This window comes from Vigna angularis, chromosome 1 (genome assembly GCF_016808095.1).
Source record: "Vigna angularis cultivar LongXiaoDou No.4 chromosome 1, ASM1680809v1, whole genome shotgun sequence".
Taxonomy (NCBI): domain Eukaryota; kingdom Viridiplantae; phylum Streptophyta; class Magnoliopsida; order Fabales; family Fabaceae; genus Vigna; species Vigna angularis.
Window position 1 is genome coordinate 59,925,247 of NC_068970.1, and position 23,394 is coordinate 59,948,640.

At 34.0% G+C, this 23,394-nt stretch overlaps 2 protein-coding genes across 4 annotated transcripts; both read right to left on the reverse strand.

The window, feature by feature from the left end:
- Nucleotides 1-514: 514 nt before the first annotated feature.
- Nucleotides 515-12,991, reverse strand: LOC108323853 (uncharacterized). 2 transcript variants are annotated; one of them, XM_052879511.1, is made up of 9 exons: nt 12,568-12,991; nt 11,054-11,145; nt 10,293-10,440; nt 9,571-9,702; nt 9,322-9,471; nt 7,549-9,093; nt 7,307-7,473; nt 7,037-7,218; nt 515-720 (listed from the first exon to the last, which is right to left on the reverse strand). In XM_052879511.1, the coding sequence occupies exons 1-8, from the start codon at nt 12,694-12,696 to the stop codon at nt 7,074-7,076; spliced, it is 2,508 nt and encodes an 835-aa protein (XP_052735471.1). In that variant the 5' UTR covers nt 12,697-12,991; the 3' UTR covers nt 515-720; nt 7,037-7,073. The 2 variants fall into 2 exon arrangements, with proteins under 2 accessions (XP_052735471.1, XP_052735468.1); XM_052879508.1 differs by lacking the exon at nt 515-720 and having other exon boundaries at nt 6,761-7,218.
- Nucleotides 12,992-17,084: 4,093 nt separating this feature from the next.
- On the reverse strand, nt 17,085-22,631 carry LOC108320970 (phosphatidylinositol 4-phosphate 5-kinase 1). 2 transcript variants are annotated; one of them, XM_017552584.2, is made up of 8 exons: nt 21,103-22,628; nt 20,859-21,023; nt 20,561-20,726; nt 20,297-20,407; nt 19,995-20,188; nt 19,755-19,885; nt 19,637-19,676; nt 17,085-18,588 (listed from the first exon to the last, which is right to left on the reverse strand). In XM_017552584.2, the coding sequence occupies exons 1-8, from the start codon at nt 22,158-22,160 to the stop codon at nt 18,267-18,269; spliced, it is 2,187 nt and encodes a 728-aa protein (XP_017408073.1). In that variant the 5' UTR covers nt 22,161-22,628; the 3' UTR covers nt 17,085-18,266. The 2 variants fall into 2 exon arrangements, with proteins under 2 accessions (XP_017408073.1, XP_017408067.1); XM_017552578.2 differs by having other exon boundaries at nt 19,637-19,885; nt 21,103-22,631.
- Between the last annotated feature and the right edge of the window lie 763 nt (nt 22,632-23,394).

Genomic DNA, 23,394 nt, shown 5'->3' on the forward strand with positions numbered 1-23,394 from the left:
GAAATGGATATCATTTTTATCATACTATATTACCCAGATTGTTGCATGTCATACAAACTCCCATATATTTTTTTTGTTTTGTTAATATTGACATCAGAAACCTCTAGATTGCTCTGCATGGTTTCTACCTTTATTATGCGGAGAACTGTACTCAGACCAATTCTAAATTGCATCCTAATGTTGAGAGGGAAAAAAAAATCACATCTAAAGCACAAATGTGTGACGGTTTCCAATTCCTTTTCACGACCTACACACTTTATACAACTAAGTATCTTACTTCGCCTAAGCAAAATCTACAAGGAAGAATTTTATCTTGCAACATAAATCACCCAAAAGTCAATTTTATTTTAACCCTCAAATATACTTTATTTTCAAATTTAATTTGATCCTTTTATTCACATCATCAACATTACAACGTCTCATTTTAATAATATAATATTATTAAAATAAAGTATTTTATTATAAATATTCAAAAAACAAATAATACAATGCATATAATATATTAGTACAATCTTACAAGATAGGATTATAGTAATATCACTCAAATACATTCTTAAGCTCCTATATTATGATTATATTACAAGACCTAACATGATTTATGATTATATTACAAGACCTAACATGAACTAATATTGCTTAATTGCATAGAAAGTTGGCTCCTCAACCACAAGAGGTGCAACTATCACCTGTATCTCTCTGCTCAGACCAATAAGGTGATCACTGCACAAAAAAGAACATAACACATTACAAACAAACAAACAAGAGAGGGTAAGCTAATTTACAAAAGGATATCATATGTAGAACATATATCCATACATGTTATAAGATTTAATTAATCATTCATCGACACATACAATTAAGAGAAGACTATAAAAGACTCAAATATGAAGATAAAAACGTTGATATCGAATATCGAGAGGTCTTACACTTGTAGTGGCTTTTACTGTTTTGCAGAATCATTGTCAATGAGTTTCACCCTACTACATACAAGGTTAGTCCATTAATATTCTTGGCCAAGGTAAAGTTTCTAGACTAAGACATCCTACACCTCTCACCATATACCTTGTTCTACTTCACCTGAGTCTGAATGATTATTAGAGTGACAGGATAACCTCCAACATCTGGACTCCACATCAAAGAGCACATTACACAACAAATGGAATTTTCCCATGAAATTCCTTTCTCCAAAACAAATCACACTTGTTTCATACTTATTAACCATTATCTCATACAAAAATTAATTTGTCTGCATAAAACGTAACTTAACAAATTTCAAACACTCATAACATCAATACACAAACTAATTGTATAGTTTTTATGTGATTGATACCTTGTAATTACTAATTTTATGATTGTACGGTGATTTGTTTGAATGATTAAGGTGTGTGATGATATAAGATAAGTTGAACTGAGGTTAGGGTTTTGATTTGCCTTACTTGAATTTGTATGATGAAATATGGAATATTGACTTGATTGTCCCTGAGTGAAGTCAAAGTTAGAGAGCTTTTGATTTGATTGTCCCTAAACAAGGATAAACCTTTTGGGAGAAATCAAATTTAGAGAGTTTTTTACTTGATTGTCACTAAACAAGGATATACTCGCTAAGCGAAGCCAAAGTCATAGAACTTCTGACTTGGTTGTCGCTGAGTGAGGATACGCTTGCTGGACGAAGCCAAAGTTAGAGAACCTACTATGTCTTTTGGGAGAAATTAAGTCTGTGAGTTCTAGTAATAATTTCACTAAACGAGGTATCTGGTTGTTGGGTGAGTGGGCCTTTAGGCACTACTGCTGAGCGAGTAGATGTTCCCACTAAGGGAAATTAAGAGAGATTTATACTATTTTATATGTACATTCTTGTATGTTTAATGTAGGACTATGTGATGTTAAAATGATAATTGATTTATGATGTTTATTTGAGAATTGTGGATATATTTTTGGATAAATATACATGCGAATAATTATGTATGTAATTGTGATGATGATGAAATTGTTAATAGATATGAGCATTGTATGTGTTTAGCGTAATTTCAGGAATTTCGTGGAGAGATTCTATGGTGACATTTCTTTAGTGTATGTATTGATATATGGATTCAGTAAGTCTCTACTAACCATTTAATCTCAACTAAAGAAGGGTGGAGTATGTGGTGAGACGTGCATCAGGCCATAGTCTATAGACTTTACCTTGGCCAAAGATGTTGATAGACTAACCTTGTGTATGCGAGTTTGGGTGTGTGAGTTATTTCACCACCACAAGTGCATAACTCAACAAAATCTGATATCAATACATGTATTCGGATAATTGAATTTAATATGAGTTTTTATATATGTGATATGATTGTCTTTATGAATGAGTGGTGTATGGTAATATCTCTATGTTTGTTTTATAAAAATTCTTCTACACATTAACTTATCATGTTGTTTCTTGTGTGTTTGTTTGTTTATTTTGTGATAATCTTGTTATTGTTGTGAGTAGATTAAAAGTAGGTGTTGAAGCATCTCTGGTCATAGTGAATGGTTGTAATGAAGTATTCGTCCTTATTTAATAGTTTTTCTTAATTGATTTAGATATATTTTATTACTAAGGTGATTTCTTTTTGTAAATAACTATATTAATACAATTCATTTATTTATAGGTTGAGACAATCTATCATATTTATTAGTTATTATGTAAGATGCTAAGATTAGAATGTTGAGGTAATATTCGGAAACATAATCCTATTTATTTAGTAATATTTGAAATTAATAAAGGTAAAGGGAAAATATCAAATTCCAAAGTCTATACGTTTTCAACTAGAAAGTAGATTTCATCAATAAATTAATGAACAATTATAACTTATTTTAATCAAAGTTATTATTGTTTAATAAAATATATATTACATATAACATTCAAATCTTAAAATTATTTTTTCATAATAAAAATATTTAAATTTACTTTACTATAAATATTTTATCAAATAATTATTCTACAAAAAAGTAAAAATAACCTTTTATGTGATTGATATATTTTAGTTATTTAAAAAATATTCAAATCAGCTTTAATTTATTTACAATTAGTGTTTAAAAATAATTTTAAACAAATAACTAGATATTTTTTTATGTTAGATTACAAATTATTCAATATTTTAATTTATAAAGATATGTTTTAAACAACATATTATATATATATATATATATATATATATGGATTTGTTAACTTGCGTACGTTTTGTTTTTCAGTTTGTACATCATGTGTACCGAATTTTAATAAACAAAAATATCTTAATATATTCTAAGTAAAAGAAAAAACTCAAACCTTTGTTCACCTCCCTTTTATATATATATACACTTTAATAACATTATATCATAAATATATTACAATTTAAAAAAAATATTGGTGAATATTTTACTTTTAATTAAATCAATATTTTAATTAATATAATAAAATTAAAGAAATACTCTTAAAGAAAACATAAAACAGACTTACATTAATTGAAAGAAATATATTTTAAACGTGTTTTTATGAAAAAAAAAGCAATTAAACGAAATACACTGAATATGTAGATGAACTTTTTTACTACATGATAGAGTTTAATATTTAGTAAAAAAATATATAATTTTTGTCCCACATTTTATACTTTATTTATAAATTCAAGAAAAAATTTATGAAAAAATATTTAGGAACAGAATTTGAAACATTATATATAAAATACTTCTTTTAAATATAATATAACTAAATATTTTTTAATTATCATTAAATTAATTTTTAATTATAAACATTAATATCAATATTCCATTTATAATGTGTATTAATAGTTTGAATACTAAACATTATTTTTATATAAATTAAAACTTAAACAATTTTTTTTATTGTTTAATGTATAAAATTTTCATTTAATATGCGAATTGAGATATTTTTAATTTACTTACGAGCAATTACATATGCTAAGTATTCTCAATTAAGCATCACCAATATATTATATATGGTCAAAATATTATCCATCGTATCTAAGCAAACGTTGTTATAAATAAGTATTAATAACCAATTAAACAATACGATGAGAAAAATTTAAATGGATTTTGTTGTTTATTTTAAAATTGATATTTATTTCATTATATCTATAATTATCGCACCTCATTAAAAACGCACCCAAAAACCCCCTCTGAGCGGACGCTAGGTGTCAAGCGAAGGAAATCTGGAAGTGGGAAACAGGTGTGAGCAGCGAAGTGGCCGTTCGTCCTTGACGGTGGTAGCAAAACTTAGTTTTTCAAAACTCACGCCACTCTCTGCATGCAACCTCTCTTCCAAATTCTGAAACTCCATTTTCTCCTCCATCTCTCTAAAAACTCTTACTTCTTTCTACACAATCTTACTCTTTCTCTTCTCCGATCACCACTCAGGCACCAGTTCTACTCTTCCCGCGTAGAGGACGTCCGTTTGAACCGATCAGTTTCGGATTCTGGACTGGTAAGTTCATCTCTCCCTCAGCCGTGTGTTTTATGTTGCATGCAAACCCAGATTTTTGGTTGCATGAGTTGATCCTCTCATTATGAGTATTTCTGGTCTTGTGTTTGTTATAGTTTCTTAAAGCGTGACTGTAGAACGCTAAGGCCTCTGTTAGAGGAGAACCCTATTCTGCATCTGTGAGCGTTCGGTCACGTTAAGAGGTAAGGGAAGCTTATATAATTTGATTTTGTTTGTTCTATGTTCGTCTTTTGAATGGATGCATTTTTGTTGAAATTGATGAATGAATATGAAGTATGATGGTTGATATGTTTTGACTGTATGAATATTCACTATGATATGGAAGTATGAATGTATGAAAATAGATGTTGAATAAATGAATTGATATACAGAATGATACGTATGTAATTTCATATGAGAATTCATGTTCGTCACTGAATGGTCCTTGACCGTTTGATTTTTCTTGTGGACTCGGTTATAACTGGATTCTTTCATTTGGAGAGAATTCCAATCGAGGACGAGCGTTTTCGTTTTGTAATACTGTACATGAGCGTTCGGCCAAGGGTAGTCGTTCCTTGGTATTCGGTTATAAACTCAAGTATATCTATATGTATTTATATATTTCGTTTGATCTTAAACACTAATTAAAATAGTATATATTATATTTATCAAGCCTTTTCTCTATAAGTTTAGTAGTGCTTGGTCTTACACCAAGTGCTCATACTAAGCAAGTGCTTGGTCTTACACCAAGCACTCGTTCTCATTTTCGTAAGCTACCTTTATAACAGTGTTCATCCTAATTCAATAGAGTTCGCTCTCTACAGTGCTTGGTCTTTGACTAGCCCTCGTTTCCCTTGGTGATGAACTTATAAATAAGCCAAGTATTCATAGCGTTCGGTTTCTTCATATAACTTCGTCACTTATTATTATTCGATGTTCCACAGTATCGGTTTCTATGATGTTCGACCTAGAGTCTTAGTACTCAGCCTAGGCTTATTGGCGTTCGGTCTAAACTCTCATGAGTCAGTTCATTAAACTGACTCACCTAGTAAATAACATTTGGTTCTAGTTGTCCTCGAGAAATATTATGTTAATCACTCCCTTTCTTAAAACCAATGTTCACTCTCTCGGTTTTGATCAATTTGGAACTGGAGACTTTTGATCTCACTTCAAGCGTTCGGTCGTGTTCAGAGTCAAAGTTAACGTCTGACATTTGGTATACTCAGAAGATCTTTTAATCAAATTGTTTCAAGTTGAGGTCTTAATAATGAAAGATGATAGAATATGATATGGATGAAAGAACTTGAGTTATGAACGAGCGTTCCAAGGAGGAATAGCTCATGATTGTATATTGGAAATTTGGTAAAGTATGAATGTGGGCATGCTAAGCTGGCGGTTCATCCTGATATTCCGTGATTACTCGTTTCTCACATAGAGAAGGGTAAGTCATGAGTAGGAATGGCAGGAGGTCCTAGTCCTTATGGTTAATTTGGACAGATAGGACTAACCTCGGGTGACAGCTGTTGAGGGTATCTCAGTTACTACATCACCCGGGTGCACGAACGTCGTAACTACACAGAATTCATACAGTCCGGACAGTCAGAGTCTAGTATTAGGCTTTGCATGTAAAAGTGAATGAAATTATCTGTTTAATTGCATTGTGTGAAGTACATGTTGATGATTGAATTGAATTACATAAGCTTACCCTATTTTCCTGTTTTGTACGTTCGGTGTGTGTCCTTCTGTTGCAATGATCATCCGTGTGGATATGAGCAGAAGGAGAAGCGTTACTGAAACAGACGCCGAAAGAAGAAAATTTGGTAGAGGTAGAAGTTAAGACCGAACAGTAGAACCGTTCGGTCAGTTGTTGGTTTCTTTGTATGACCGTTCGATCATCTTTTGGGCTACTTCTTTTGTAGGCCGTTCAGTATAGGTCTTTTGTAAACCGTTCGGCATAGTTTTAGCTTTTGTACAGTTTTAGCTTTCCCGTTATTATGTAAGGTCGTTCGGCCATAAGCGTACGTTCTACCTTTTGTATGAACTGATCTGTAGTATTATGAATGTGATGTTCCTATTATATGGATTTACACTATATTTTTGGGATGTTACAATAATCCATTCAATTATAATTTAAGTTATTTTTTTCCTTTTCTATTGAGAAAGAACTAGAAAGATAATAATTAAAGTGATTCAATTATTATAATTATTTATATATACATAAATACAACCATTATACAAACAATATTATTGGAGACATATACTTCACTCACATACACAAGTTACACACAATTCATAAGTAAATATTAATGTACTCTATCATTTTATATTTATTAATAATACTTATCATATATAATTCAATCTTTATGTAAACACAGTTAAATTGATGTATTATATCAATCAACAAATTAAAAATTAAGTAACTCGTGTTGCACGGGTAAAAACCTAGTATTTTGTACATTGGCCATGCTGTGTTGTGTTTGGATGGTGGCAAACAGCGCAAATCTGTATATATTGGTTTATTTGTATATATATATATATATAGCTTCAGTTAACTCAAATGTGTAACCAACGAGGTTCCAAAGTTGAAACTATTACCTTATCACTAGTTGAACATAAGAGGCCAAAATCTTAATCACTTCAACGTGATCTTTTCAGCTGGATAAACCCCTTTTTTAGTACTTCTCGTTACTTTCCTGTCAGATTTTTTCTGAATCTTCACTTTGTCTATATGACTAGATGCCATACTTGGTTGTGCAGCCTTTTCCCCGCCATTCCTCCTATCAAACAAAACACCAAAACGTCAAATCAATGCACTCACTAAACCAGCACTACCTGGAAAACACAAAAAAGGGGCCAAACACAAACCTTAAGTGCAAAATCATGAATAACAAACCAACTGCAGCTGCACCACCCAAGACCGATCTTAGCAGTTTCTTCTTTTGAGGTTTTTCTTTTGGTATTTCTTCACCTCCCTCTTTTGTTCCAACTACATTTTCTAAGTGTACTCTCTCATCTTCTGGATTTATTTCATCCTATAAGGCAAAGTTGTAATAGAGACTCAATTTACAATGAAAATGATTGACACAAAAGGGTCAAAACAAACTTACTTTAACATGCACCGCACAAGTATGTTCTGAACGGGAGACAGGATCAAATCCATGTTTTGGGCTTAGGCTTGCTGTGAAGGATTCAGTAAGTGATACAACCTCATCACAGTTAACAGGAACTACAACATCATTGATTATCATATCTAGTACTCTCTGGCCTCCATCTCCAATGTATTGAGCTGCATCACCTCTGCTGAAATCATTAGGATCGTCACCACGAGTTGAAGGTTTTTCACAGTTGCCTAAAACTACAGCATTTGAGGCCAGAGGCAGAGAATCGATGTTTAGCTCTTTGCCATCAGTGTCCAACTTAACAATAGTAGACAAGACTTCCGAATTTTTTTGTATACAAGGTTTAATTTCCTCATGTGAGCCATTTCCCACAGAACATGAACTTTTGTTATCTTTATATGATGTAATAGCGCATTTTCCTTTCTGATCCCATTTACAAGACTCGGGCTCGTAACCAGACTGACAGCAACTAGCATTATCCGAACAACTCAAACCAACTTGAGACTCTCTCTCTTCATATGCTAGAAAATTTTTCAGTGATGTTGATCGAGTGTCATTGCTACGAGGCACAACTCTATCTGGAGAATTGGTACTGCAGAAGTAACAATCAGGTGAATATAATGAAGGATAAGTTTCCTCGAATTTCTTTACAGAGCAAGAATATCCTGCATTAGAAATTATTTGATACGGCATGTCTCTATATCTCACCATTCCTTGAGATTCGTGCTCTTCTTTTATCTTGTCCCGTCGATCATTCTTGTCATTGTGCACTTTGGAAGACTCAATATTCCTAAAATTGCTCTCTGCATCAACTTGATCTCCTATGTCTTCCCTTGAGTAGCAGTTCATGCAAGCAACTACCAGAACCTTCTTCTTGTCGTCGCAAGTTTCAAAGAATTTGACTCTTTCAGCAGTCTGTGGAGTTGGATTTGAACCGTGAGAGCTGGCACTTTGATATACATTTGGTGTACCATTTTCTTCATGAAATAAATCGGGATCCTTCCTATCTTTTGTAAGTGAGCTAGCATCCCTTTTACATGGTATTTTGTCATTCTTAGGAGTTACATTGACAGAACCATTGCTGCTTAATGACAAATTTTCAAAGTAATCAAAGTCCACAATCCTCCTACTTTCTTGAACTCGTTCCGTTTTAGTATCTAAATGAGATGACATGTGAATAATGCCAGTACGTAAATCCCCACTGGGAGGAGATGATGACCATGTCAGCTCACAATCATGCTCTATGTCCTCAGAACAATGATATTGCAATGACTCCATTGAACATAACAATTCAAAGTCATTATAAATTCCATTTCTCTGTTGCTCTTGGATATCCAATTGAGCTAAATCTTCGGGCAAACAAATACGTTCAGCCATTGGAGAAGCTATGTTGTAGTCTATCTCTGATGTATAATCATACAAGTCATCAGTGTGCAACTCATCAAATTGAAGCACTAGATGTTTGTTTTCTGGGTCCTCATATTGATCCAAATATGTCTCAAAGTCTTTGGTGGAGGCTGTAACTGGGTAACCCTACAAAGTCATCATGCTTTAGGGATACAAGAACAAATATCAAAATGATTTGGTAAGTAGAAGTACATTGTACAGCACATGACATTCACATGGCAAGTTATTTACTTATTTTGGGTCAAATTGGATGAAAAACACTTTGGCAAACAATGTCAATTGACTCACAAGATCGTCGTTGGCTAATAGCAATTTAATATTTGTTTGAATTGATTAGTGAATTCGAGGACAAACCTGTCTAGATCTTCTTGCATGTTTTTGTAAGTAATAGCCACCAGAGGAATCAGCAGGGATGCTGTGAGATAGTTCTATGCTTCTACGCATGCACCCAACCAAAGCTTTGGGCATGGTTACCATACAGGTCACAATGTCAAAATCTGGAACCTGTGACCACGTTTTTTCATTAGCAAAAGACCATTGTTTAGAGATTAAAAATACGAAGAGAAAATTAATTTTGTATGGAACATGAAGAAAATTTCTTACATTTATCTTCATAGATCTGGATTTTTTGGAGAATGAGCGTATACACATACAAACTTTTCTAGTATTTCTTCTCTCAACTACATCTGATGGAGAGAAGAGGTCAACGCCAGTCAATCCCAAAATTTTGCAAATCTGCATATTAGAAGTTACTGGGATTACTTTGATAATTTTATCTGTATACATGATTCAAATGTTAGAAACATCAACGAATAAAGTGAAGTTTCAGAATTTGTTTTTCTTGCATTCTTATGCTTTCATCAAGAGATTTTCCTACTATTTCAAATAAGCCAGTATCAGCATAATACAGAGATTTCAAACTAAATAAAATTGATAGGATGTGATGGTGAATAACTATTTTGCGTCTTCATGTCATCAGTTACATTAGAAATCATCAAGGTGATGCAATTCAATTACATAATAGTACAGAACATTACGACACAGCATAGTTCAAACTTCAAACAGATTAGAGGGCTGATGGAAGGACTAAAGAATGGTAGAGCACAACTTCTTAAGTATAAACATCCTCAGAACTACACTTCAATTTGAATTCAGATAAGAAAATTCGCTATCATTCTCCACGCAACCTTCTGCCTCTAAATTCAGATTAAATATTAAGGAAATTTACAGGTTTTAATACAATAATGAAAATGTAAATTTTACTTCTCTTTTCATTTGGTCAGTAATTATCAGTTAAGCAAAGATGTGATAATCGAACACGTTACCTTCAAAAATGAATCAACATTAGAATAAGGCCTATATCTGGCAATGTTCTTCTTAGAAGTAAATGACTGGATTTTGTATGCTTTTATATGCCTTAGCTCCATATGCTTTGCCGACAGCAATTTCCACACCACTTTTGACACTTGAAACCTGAAAACCAATAAAACTGTTTCAGATTCCAAGCAATGTGAATTGCCAATCCAGGAGCAACTTGTGTGATGAATATTAGTACGAGTAGCAATTGTTAAAGGTTGATTTATTTATGTTTGAAAACATGATTTTGTGGCATATTTTTTTATTCAGAAACCATTACTTTCAATTTATTAAAGTATTGAAATATTTTCAAGTTTTTTTTAATAACGTATATAATTATTATAACTTCTCAAACACATTTTCCTCAAAAACATACAAACAGATAGGTTCAAAAAAACATTTTCTCGAATTCCTGCTACATTCCATCCAGGTAGTGACATTCATGTGTTAGTCGTTCATTAAAGTTTTTTCTCAAATTCTATCAAGTGTTATCCTCAAAAAGTTGATCACCAACTATCCATAAACAGGAAAAAGAACATCTAATGTGCCTTCTCTTAAGATTGTTAGCATGATTAATGCAGCTTTTAATTTTTAATAAACTAGATTTAAACATAAAATATTACGGATTATTTTTCAGAATATCTCACCTTAATATATTAACAGCAATAATAAACATAAAAAATAAAATTTGAAACACAATTGTTGATCAAACACATTATCAACAACGTACAACAATTCTCCATCAGCAAGTAGTTCTGATATAATGAGTTGCTCATCTAGTCTCATCTGCAATACTTCTCCTAGCCAAATTCTTGTTTGAGTCTGTATATAGAAAAAAAAATTAGCTACAACTATGAACAAACTATATCATCTAAAAATTAGTTACAAGAAAAAGGAAAGAAAAAAACCTATAAAATATAATATTTGAAGTGTAAGATTATTTTCGAACAGTGAGGCAGAGAACCACTGATCATGTCTCAGAGGCAGAGGACGAAAAGCAATTATAATTCTATAGTGATTAACAACTGATAATGTGTTTCTCTAGCAACTTCTACATCTATATCTACGAATATATTCGTTAGAAGTATGATGAACAAGTTCATTCAACTTTTAACTTGATTCCATGGTTTAAAAGCTGAAGTTTTGTTGTCTTGCCAACCGAAAAGTCCAACATTACCACCCCAAATTCAACACTGAAGAACAGAAAGCTCTCCATAAACAAGCAAGAGATGTTTCTATTTTAGTCAAATTTTGATACAATGCAAGTATAATAAAAATTACTCTATCAAACATGAGAAATTATTCTAAATTTTACTTTTAAAGTAAAATAATAAAAAAATAATAATGTTCCATTATATGACATAATTGAATTACAGTGTTAAAAACTTCTGCTACACCAGACTATTCCAATCTTTTTCCACAGGGATAATGTCAGAAATAAGGAATTACCTTATCCTACAAATTCTCTACCAGTATCAAGTGGCTATAACTTGCGATATTTCTGAAGCATTAACAGCCACAGAAACCCATTTTTGTATATCTCAACTTCTCATTTTCTCACAGACTAAATTTTATCAGTCCATTTTAGTATACTTGTTTAAAACTGAAATATAATTAAAATTAATTAATCATTACATTAATAAAAAAGTGGTAAATATTATATACGCGTACTAATCAACAATTAAAAAATAAACAAGATTTTAAATGTCAAACTTGATATAAAAAATAATAGTAATTAAAAATAAAATCTCAAGAAGAGTATATTTAGAGATATCTTTATCTTTTATGTACAATGAAAGTGGCTAAGAATCACTTATATTTAAGAGTGAAAAATTAATTACCCAAGTTACCAGTTCAAAAACGATTTCCATTCAATGTCGATAAAACTAACGAGCACAAAGAACATTATCTAATTTCCTCGGTCCTGTTCGAAGGACTTCGACACAACAACACACACAAACATCACAGAGCCAACATTTGATAGACACCAAAGTTAACACGCACAATATAAGTTCATATTACAGATATCCAAACAGATACAATCCTAGTTCCAAATCATCAAAACGCTCGATCTACGGTAGCACAAGAACTACAAAAGATGCATACAATTATCGTCTTCCAACGTTGGCTCATACTGTTAATCAACCACACAATCCGATTCCAAAAAGCAAAAACTATACACAGATTGGTTACTAAATCGCAATAAGAATAACCATGGAAACAGTGACAGAGAGAGTGATAAACCTGCAGGAATGCATCATCGAGTTGTCGAAAGTTGGATTCGGCAGAAGAAGAAGAAGAAGAAGAAGAAGAAAGAATTGTGAAGAGCTCCGTGGATGGAGCAGTTTGCGATGAAGAAACCTCACAAACCATTGCTCTGTTTTCCCCCCAAAACTGTCACCCCCAATTCAACATGTAAGCAATACCCGACACGCTTTTGTATACATTTATGTGGTGGTGTGCAGCAGTACGTAACAAGGTTCCAGTACCTGCTACATCTTAGTATCGGTGTCGTTTGCGTTGTGTCATTGTTTCCTGCGACGGACAAAAAGTGGTGTGTCACAAAAGACACACCGCGGATTCTGGCTTTTGGGCTTTTGGTTTTCTGTACAGTGGAACACAAAGTTTGAAAGTTGAAATGAAACACAGTAAGCTTAATTTTATGAGGTTGTACTTATTAACCCACACTTCCTATTTACAACCACATTTTTCGGTCAACATCTTCATTCCTTCTCATGCCCTTCCATTATTAAAAATTTTATGCGTGAAACCTAAACACTGATTACTTAGCAAAGGGTGTTACTTTTATGAATTGCACCTATCCTTAATTAAATGCCATGTTTCGAGGAGTTAATAATGTTATAATATATTACTCGTAGGATTTTCAGACGGCATTATTATTTCAATTCATTAAAAGGGCACTCTCAGGGTCCCACTATCAACTATTTCTCGATTATTAGGGGAAATTAGCAAGAAAAATAAATTATAAAAGAAAAATAGAAATTTGGTTTTATAAAACGACCAATAAATTATATTTTCTAACATTTTTTTATTTTGCGATGGATGATGAAAAAAAAATACTATTCGCATTCCATCGTTGGATTGTCTACATTAGTTAACTTTGAATGGAGGAAGCGTGTTCGGTTTTTATGATGGAGAGTTATTTATATGCATATTATCATGGCTAAAAGGCATCTAAGGTTGTTACGTGTCCTCTCCTCAGGCACAGCCTCAAATCTTGTCTCCTTGTAATTTCCTTTTGTCTTGCATTATGTCAACAAAAATATGAGATGATTGATAGAGCTGTAGGTCAGAAGATTCTCTGCAACTCCAATCCTGCAAATCGGAACAGAAAAGGGAAATAGAATATAAAATATGAGTGCTTTTGTTTTTGTTTATGTGGTGAATGCATCACGTTAAAGATCCAATACTGAATCTATACAATTGTAGGGTGTATTCGGAAAATATTTGTTACTATCATATACAATAGTTACACATAATTTAGGAATTAAGATTTAAAATAATTCCAATATTTTTTTTTCTTTTGCATTTTTTATAGTTAAAATCGTAATAGAGTTTTATATTTTAAATAAGACAATATTTTATATGTATAATGTAAATGTAAAAATAAAATTGTATTGTTTATGGCCATGATTGGATTTTCGACAAGATTGATATTTTTGTATCTAATTCAAACAAAATTTATGAAGGAGTAATTATATTATGATTGGTAATAAACAAAGCTTAAATTTAAGATTTGAACGTAAATTCCTAAGTTTCTGCTGACTTAACTCTCTAAGTCAAATCAACTTTATGTATGATATAAAGATTTTATTTATTTTTAAATAAGGTGAAAATTTAAAATTAAAGTAATATTACCATATTTTGGAATTAAAAAACGAGATACATTATTTTAATAAAAAAAACGAGATTCATAATTTTTAAATTGTGTAAGTTAATGAATATATGTATTGTTAGAGTAAATTATCATTAAACTACCCAGCTATTCTTACTATTATTTTTATCTCCTAACGTTACATGGTTGGTTATTTTATGGGAGTGCAGGATAAAATTATGGAGGTGTAGGAAGAAATTTCCAGTTGCGGATTGTACCGTATCAAGTTACAAGAAGCCCAATATCAAATTGAGTTAAGCCTGAATTGAGCCATTAATATGGAATGTAATTTAGAGCATTCTATATAAAATCTTAGATCACCCTTTCTAGTAAAACGATTTTTCTGTTAAATTTATTTTATTTTATAAATATACTTTTTTTATCAATACAGTCACTATGATTAGAAATCTAAGTCAAAAAAAAAAAACTGACAAACAGATTCTACTTTTATAGTATTTTTAAGTGTTTTCTCTTTTCACATCATATAATGTTCAAAGTAATAGTAATAGAAAGATAGATTTAGTTTTTTAAAGATACATAAAGAATAATGAAAAAACTAAAAAGGTAAAAAATAAGAAACTTAAATTAAAAATTTAAATTGTAAAATTTTATAAAATATAAGGATGAAAATTACAATTAAGCCTATATTGAAATAGCTCTAAATAGGTCTATCGTTGAAATGACTTTTTGAACGGTAGGAAAATGATGTCGAGAAAATCTTTTTAAGTGAGTTCAAAGTCAAAAGAGAAAGAAAAAGAAAAAAAAAACAATTGTTATGTAAATAATTATTGTTTATTAGAAAAAGTTCGCATACAAACAAAATTTTCTCCACCTAATGAAACTTTTTTTTTTTCTTTTTGTTCTAACAACACAATAATTAAATCAAGCATGCCTTTTCGTTGGAGGAGAGGTGTCTAATCAGGCGTGGCTATTAATAGTCATTTTGAGTATGGCCCACATCAAGTTAAATTAAATGGGCGGGTTATTCAGTTATTGGGCTATGAATCGGAGCTGTGACCCAATTTCATCTATCTAACCGCTTTGGGCCTCCTAACTAGAATAAGGCTACTGTATCCAGCACGCTCTCAATTACTAACTGCACCTCCATAATCATAAATTTATATTCAGAAAAAATCATTTTGGAAATCCTATTCCGAAAAACCTTTGCCAAAATGTATTTCACCGAAATATGATTCCGAAAATTCTGTTTAGGATATTTAGTTCTGAAAATTCTGTTTCAAAAAATTTATTTCAGAAATTTTATGTCACTTTTTTCTAAGGGTGTGAGAAGAAGTTGCAAGGGTGCAGCATGTAAAAGAGTGATAATAAAATAACAATTTCTTGTTCTTCCTTAACTTACTTTTGGAATTGAAAAACACACCTAAAAAGTAGCCAACACTAATAACATCACAATAGCTAAAAAGTGACGACGTTAAAGAAATCAAACAAAAAACATAAAAGAAATAAGGTTGAAACATCATGGAATGATGTTAATGAGGAGGTTAAAACACACCGACTAAACCCTAATTTTTGGCAATTTATTATGTCATTATGTGTTTGGTGTTTCGTAACGTTGTGATTTATTTTGTGCATCTTTCATAAAGCAGCATCATTTTATTCGGTGTAAAATTATTTGCTCTTCTCTTCTTCTTCTGCAATCAACTTCAAGGTTGATTTTGTAATGCAGTAACTTTTCTTCCATCAATGTGTTTAACTTAAGATACAAAAATATAAGGATTAAAAATCATTTTATATTATCATTATACAACACTAAGAATCTAAGATTGAGTTTAAAATAGAAATGACAAAATTAAACCTATAGAAGAGGACCTATTTTGATTATAAAATGAATTTTGATTAAATTAGTTTTAGGAAAAATTAATGTTTATTCTAAATCGTAGTAGTATAAAGATTTAATACGAAATTTATCTCATTTTAGCTCAACTGAATCTTAAACTCAAAATCCCGGAAAAGAAAATGTTGGTCTTTAATATTTTTTAATCTGTCTTGACTTTTTATATTAAAATTGATAGATTCAGTTCTCCAAATTTTAAATATATATTACTTTGATAATTTATATACCGAATTTAATGTTTAGTGCCGATTATATATATTTGTCACAAAAAGCAGTGATGAAAAGAACTGAATTCACATTATTACTTTTTGTTTATAGCTAAATTTGATACAGTGATAATTTTTTATCGTAAAAAGGTTAAAATAATTGAATTCAAATTTGTTTTCAATGCTTGAAAACTAATTAATTAATCAAGTTGACGTTAAAATATGAGGATAAAAAAAAATATTTTACCCTAAATGTAAATACATAATTCACGCGACAGCATACTGACAAGGAAAAGAAAGTTAGGTGAATTTTTAGTTCAGCACTAGACAAAATTAGTTTTAAAGCAACATGAATTATGTCTTTGAATAATTTTATTATAACAAGTTAAATATAAAATAAGAAAGTTCAGTTAAATATTTTATTAAAAAAAAGTATTTAAAGTATTTTCGCCTAATATTCAGTTCATCTTCATGAAACAAATACATGATAATTCATCTAAAATCACGTTAAGGATTTTACTGTGTTTCTGAAAAAAAACCTAACGTTGAACCAAACACGTTCTATCTATTATGCGTGGTTGAAATATATATCTATTATTTGAAAACATGTTAAGCTACTTACTGCATAACCAAGCAAGCAGTGATGAGAAAGAAAAGCATATGAAATAGGAAATAGTGGTGATCGATGCAGCTGAACTCAACTTTTGTGTCACTGGTGAGAAAGAATTGGAAGGGAAGTAGTTAAAATGCATACATAAGGATCCAATATTAGCAGGTGATGGAAAAGTGAGGAAGAAAAGAAAAATGAATGAAAAATGATGAATTTGTGAGTGTTTTGAGAAGAAATAGGAAACGAACAAGAGATACCAGGTAGGCAATAGACAGTGGCAGATTGAGTATAATGACTATTCTACAATTACAAGGATGTTTCACTAGCAGTGGTGTCGGAAAAAGGACATGGTCACGCTCAAAAACTGCCAAATCATAGCAGCAGCAGAAGCAGCAGCTGCAGCATTAGGATCTCAATGCCAACACAAAATCCACTATTCTCTCTTCCTCGCTCTGATTTGACCACATGAGATACATATCAAAATCGCTATTTTTTTGGTCTTTGTGGGGTCAGTGATTGAGTGAAGCGGAGACTTCTCTGCCAAGTTCCATCATTTTTCTCATTATTAAAATGCTGAGGCATAACATGCATAAATACCTATCAGATGCCACAAGGGTCCACATTGACGTGATTGTTTTGTCGTCTTCTTTCCATCCTTCTCTGTGTATTGTTCAAAACAAGTAAAAGGGACATTACCATAACACTGTATTATTGTTATTCTGCTTTTTCAAACTTCGTTTTTGCAAGGGACATCCATCAAACACCAACGAAACACCCACCTCTTCCTTTCTCTCTTCTGCTTTTCTCTTCTTTTTATGCATATTACTACTGAAAAAAGTTTTAAAAAAACCCGTTTGAACGCACATCACAGAGACAGAAAGAGAGAGAGTGAGGGCCACCAAGGGGGGTCCCTCTGGGAACTTTTCTTTCTTGCTCAACAGGTATACCATCTCTTTTTCGGTCCTCCAACCAAAAATCTATGTTCAATTCAATTCTATTATCAATCTTTTGACTGTCTGTACAGTTATTAACCCCCCCTCCGCCTCAATTTCAATCTCTCTCCACACCCCACAATGTCTACATCCATAACAAAAGCAATCCAAATAAAGAACTCTTATCACATGCCCTGTACAAGCTACTGTGACAATCTCTCTCTCCCTTCCCAACAAAAGTGAAAAACAAGTGTCATTCCTGTCCAAAGTCCTCTCCCCCCGTCCCTTTCAATTTTCAACCATTATCTTTGCAATGGCTATGAGAAAAATTTAGCCATCAACAACCATAATGAATTCCAGTCCATCTATGCAAAATTAAGCATTCCCTTGTGCATGGAATGTCACCTTAGCAAGCCAGATCCTTTGCCTCCAAGAACATCATTGCTCATTTATCCTCCACAAAGATTCTGTGTATGAAATCCCTGAACCTTTTGGAGTACAGCTTGGGATCAACAGCTGAGATAGAGGTGGAGTCCACTTGTAACGACTTGTATGCATGTTCTATCTTTTTGCTTATATCATAGTCTTGGAGAATGTCAATGATACCAAAGTAGAGGATTACATCAGATATCTGCCTGTTGTTGTTACTCTCTGAAGGGATACAACATGAATTGCCACTTCCACTACCCGCTGCCTGATCCAATCCACCCTTACACACACTCTCGGCTCTGGCAGGCATGTTCATTCCCAGCCGGATCAGAGGTCCCCTGGAATATCAAGAATGGATCAAGAATTTACGTAATTTGGATCCTATGCAGATGTCATCAAGAGGGCCAAACAGAAACAAAATTACTTAAGTTTATTCGTTGGGTCAATTGCTAGAATAAGCACTGATAATTCACCTAGACGTGACTAGATTTGTACTCTCTAGGGGTTGAAATTGAAAGGTGCTATACAAAAAACGAAAACATGTATATCATCTGTTACTGGTAGTACACAAATACATCTCACAAGTCTCGTGTCCTAGAAAACATTCTGATCCATCAAAATCCCTGTCAGCTACCATTTGGCTGTTGAAAAGAAAGCAGTGCCCTCACCTAAAAAAATCAAAAAGACCCCACCAGCGTTTGTTTGAAATGTCAGAAAAAAACTAAGTCCAATTTTTGCAGTACAACTCAGGTCACTTTCGATGCATTTCAATTCTCAGCCATTGCGTTGGTATTCTTAAAAAGAAATCAACAAGTCACACCTAAGTCATAGATGGATTGGACTAGAGAGTTGCAAATATGATATCCATCAGCAGCTAGTGATTTGTTTCTACCCAACTTGCGGCCACATCCTCTTGGCATTTTGCAGGCACATGGGCCAAATTGATATATGTATAAACAGAAAGCATTTAATCTCTCTGCTAGTTCTAGAGCCGGGACCATGTTCAATAAACCTCAAGGACACGACACACGGATACCATCGGGTACAAAACAAGAGAACGGTGTTAGAAGACAAAAATGCTATCCCCTATAAATCATATAGGAGTAACATTTATTAACTCAGAATTGGTGTATACTTAAAACAATCCAGATTCTCCTGTTTGACTGTATTTGTACACCAAATGCTGAGTTGGAATTGACATTAATAGTTCAAGCCAGAAACTGACAGAAACCGCGCCAAGATTTCTCTAGATATTCAACCATTGTCCTCAATTAAATACTATTAAATGGTGAAAGAAAAATGCAAGATATTGCGAACAGATGAATTATACACTTGTGATGACAGGGAAACTCAAATGTGAATAAAAGAGAAAAAAAAAATACATACCGGCATGTGAGCATTTCATCGTCAAGCATGTCTCTCTTGCCTGGTAAATCAATAACACATAAGATTTTATACCCCTCCAGGATTTGGAACCAAAAAACTACAAAAAGTATACAAATACCTGAATATGAATTGCGTGGTGAACTTTTCATTTCATCAACCGAGCAATCATCACGAAAATGCAGGCCAATTAGAAGACTGTAATCCATGATTCCCTCTGCTTCCAAGAACTCACAGTCTCTATCGACTTGCCTAAACAAATGCCGGTAAATAAAAGTTGAGACCAACTCTTAAGCAAGAAAACACAAAACGAAAACCCAGAAAAATAAAAGAAGAACATGCAACTTGGCAAAATCTATACCGTATAAGCTCTTGAAACCAAGACTGTTCCAGGCGAAAGACAAAATTAAGATCAAGGTCTTTGAGAGTGGTAGTCTCATCAATCTCCTCCCTTGGCTTATCCGTTGTTCGACCATGAGAAGAACCTTTGAGGTCAAATCTCTTGTGGATCCGGTACTCGGAGCAAAACACATTGCCCATTACAATAAACCGGGTCTGTTTCATCCATGGTATCACAACTTTGCATTACATTTTGACAAGCATTATAGGTGGTGAAAAAAACCACCTTAATTAGTGCTACAAAACTCAAATGTCAAACCATACCTTTTGACCTCCAACAGGTTTGACACAATGCACGCCCAGGAATGCAGTCACCAAGGAATTTTTGTACTGACAAACATGTTGGTAGTAGCTTGGAAGCATCCTAATGAGCACCTGACATGGACAGCGAAAAATTAATATTGAACACCCAGAAAATAACAAGGTAACCAACCACAGATGAAAGCAAAGTTTCACCTCACTCAATTAACAATGTCTATAGTTCTGTCTAGTGTCTTCAAATTAATGAATAAATTCCAAGTGACTAACCTTGACTTCAGACTTCTTGACAGTCTTAATTATGAAGCGGTCGTCTTGAGTGAGATAAAAGATGCTTCCACTTTTTCCCGGAGAAGACATCTCCCTAAGTGAGTCACTTCCGCAAATAGCAAGCACGTAATCCGCAGGATCTATGGCAAATAATTCCCTTAGATGTCTAAATACCCAACCAACCAACCAACAAGTACCCACCAAGACACAGACACAATTAGTATAACCAATAACCAAACCTTCCTTACTAAGAAAAAAAAATAACATTCAAAGCAAAGAAAATCGCTAATGTTCACACCTGAACACCATGGGGCAGTAGTCTTTCCACCTGAAGTCCACTGAATGATGCTGGGGCGTAAACCTAGACCCTTCAGGTGGGAACCTAGTCCAGAACTTCTCCTTGGGATCAAAATCCCCTGGTCTAAGCTCTCTCACTATAGAAGCATGCTTGGCAACAGTGTATCTAAAACAAAAACACCTTAATGAGAAAAACTGAAATGAAACTAAAAATAGCAAACTTCAAAAGCAAAAACCAACGATACCTGATACCCAGTTGAAGATTAAGGATGAGATCATAATTCTTGTGCCCTCTGGACACAGTTTGACCAGGCTTCTTAACCTCACCACCAGAACCATCAAGAGACCAACAAGGACTCTTCTGCAAAACCCCACACCCATTATTATTATTGATAATAATATCATCTCCACCGTTCTCAGACTCACTGGCAGTAGTGCCATCCCTGTAGAACAGAGAAGCCTCAGCATTGTGAACAATGTCACAGGTGATGTCCCCAGCTTCTCCATCCAACTCCCAAATACAAATCCTGGGAAAGCTCACACTCCTACACCCATCCACAGAACTCCTCTTCATCTTCTCCTCACGTGCCTCTTCCATAAACTCCTTCCCCCAGTTCCCCGCGCACGTGCTCCCATCACACCACGTGAAAACACCCTTCCCCACAGGCACACCATTCTCCCAAAACCCCTCGTAACGGTTCCCATTCGCCCACACCAGAACACCCTTCCCCGAAATCACACCACCCCTCCACTCCCCCACGTACTCGTTGCCGTTCCGCCATGTGTACCTCCCCTCCCCCTCCTGCAAGTTGCACCTCCACCAACCTTCATACACATCCCCATTAGCGTATCGTTTCTCGCCGAACCCGTGCTTTCTATCGGCCATCCAGGACCCTCTGTACATGTCGCCGTCGACGCCGATGAAGGATCCGAACCCGTCTATCCGACCCGACTTGAATTCCCCCTCGTAGGTGGCGCCGGAGGGCCACGAGAACCTCCCCTTGCCACAAGCTTTCCCCTTTCGCCACTCCCCCTCGTACATGCACCCATCGGACCAGAGGTACTTCCCGGTGCCGTGCGGCGCGTTCCCCGACAGGGTGCCGCTGTAGATGTCTCCGTTGGGCAGAGACTTCTCCCCGACAGGACTCACGCGCCGCGACACGCGAGTGGTGGAGTGGCCGCCGCTGCTACTGCTGTTGCTGCTGCTATGTCCGCTTCCCGGCTGCTGCGGCTTTTTCTTCTTGGCCCGAATGTGGATGTCTTGGTGGTGAGAGAGAGGGAGAGTGAGAAGCGTCTCTTGCATGGTCTCTCACCGCCGGCGGAGAGCAGCCGCAGAGTTAACCAACGGTGGCAGCATATCCTAGGAAACTGAAAAAGAACGAGAGAAATTATGACACGAAGTTAAGAGGTTTTGGTTTTGGTTCGCTTTGGTGCCTTGGCTTGGTTTTTTCAACCATTGCTGCTGCAATGCTTTGTTTTGCTTTTTACGGTTTGTTTTTTCTTTCCAGCATGTACGACAATGTCGTACTAACCATGTTTTTTATCACTGTTCCTCCGTCACCGACGTTACCTACGTCTCCCTATCGTAGTGTCAATATTATTATACGTAAAGTTTTATGTAGTTGTAATGAAACATACGAGATGGAGAGAGAGAGTGTGTAACACATGAATCATATCATATGTATCGCCATTAGTGCGGTGTTGTGTTTGTAAGGCGAGATGGAATTACGAAAAAATCGCGTTTCAATTTTCAACCCAAACAGATGATAACTTTTTTTTCTTGAAATTGAACAAAAATATAATATTTTGATAATAATATTCTCTCTGTCATCCAAACATGTTGAACCTTATATAGAACCTTGAAGTAAGACACAATGTTGTTGACATGGAAGATTTTGGCGAGTGACCTCAGCCCTGTGCAAAACTAGAAAGTTATTACAAGAATTTGAGGTTAATTTAGTGGTGTGGGACTTGTAACTAACCTGTGACGACAAATTTTAATTATCCTAAGAAAATGCAATTGGAGAGACACGGGTAGAGAAGTAGTGTGTGACGCTGATTCGGTAGGTCGATTTCACATGAGGCATTAAGAAAAGTGTGTCACTTTGATCTGTTGACAATTGTCGGCCAAAAAAACAAAAACAAAACAAGATGATTCACGATTCATCATATCAGATCGTAGCTCCATATTTTGCGTCAATGATTTCTGGGCCACACGCTGCCCTTAAAGACAAGAATCCAAATCATCAACCAACCAAATTCCACAAGTATCATTCCGATTCATTCGTTTTTAAAATAAATAACCATCATTTCTGCTCCTCCTTCTTTTGGGACTTTTCTTCTTTATACTTGCTATTTTATGCCCACATGTGTTTATACACCACTAACCAAACATGGGTATTGCAGAACTTTAAAGATTGGTATTTCTGGGACCATTTAACCTCTTCTCACCCAACACCTTCAAAGTTCGTGACTTGGAACAGGACGCTATCATTCTACTAATATACTTTCTTTTACTTTTTACCTTATCCATTTTA

Excerpts from the sequence above, each read along its gene's own strand:
- LOC108323853 (XM_052879511.1), bottom strand. The coding sequence starts at position 12,696 with ATGGTTTGTGAGGTTTCTTCATCGCAAACTGCTCCATCCACGGAGCTC. Across the intron at positions 10,441-11,053 it reads CTTGCTGATGGAGAATTGTT|GTTTCAAGTGTCAAAAGTGG; the intron begins GTACGTTGTTGA and ends ATTGGTTTTCAG. Across the intron at positions 9,094-9,321 it reads ATGCAAGAAGATCTAGACAG|GGTTACCCAGTTACAGCCTC; the intron begins GTTTGTCCTCGA and ends ATGACTTTGTAG.
- LOC108320970 (XM_017552578.2), bottom strand. The coding sequence starts at position 22,160 with ATGCAAGAGACGCTTCTCACTCTCCCTCTCTCTCACCACCAAGACATC. Across the intron at positions 20,727-20,858 it reads TACTGCCCCATGGTGTTCAG|ACATCTAAGGGAATTATTTG; the intron begins GTGTGAACATTA and ends TTGGGTATTTAG. Across the intron at positions 19,886-19,994 it reads TGGTTTCAAGAGCTTATACG|GCAAGTCGATAGAGACTGTG; the intron begins GTATAGATTTTG and ends GCATTTGTTTAG.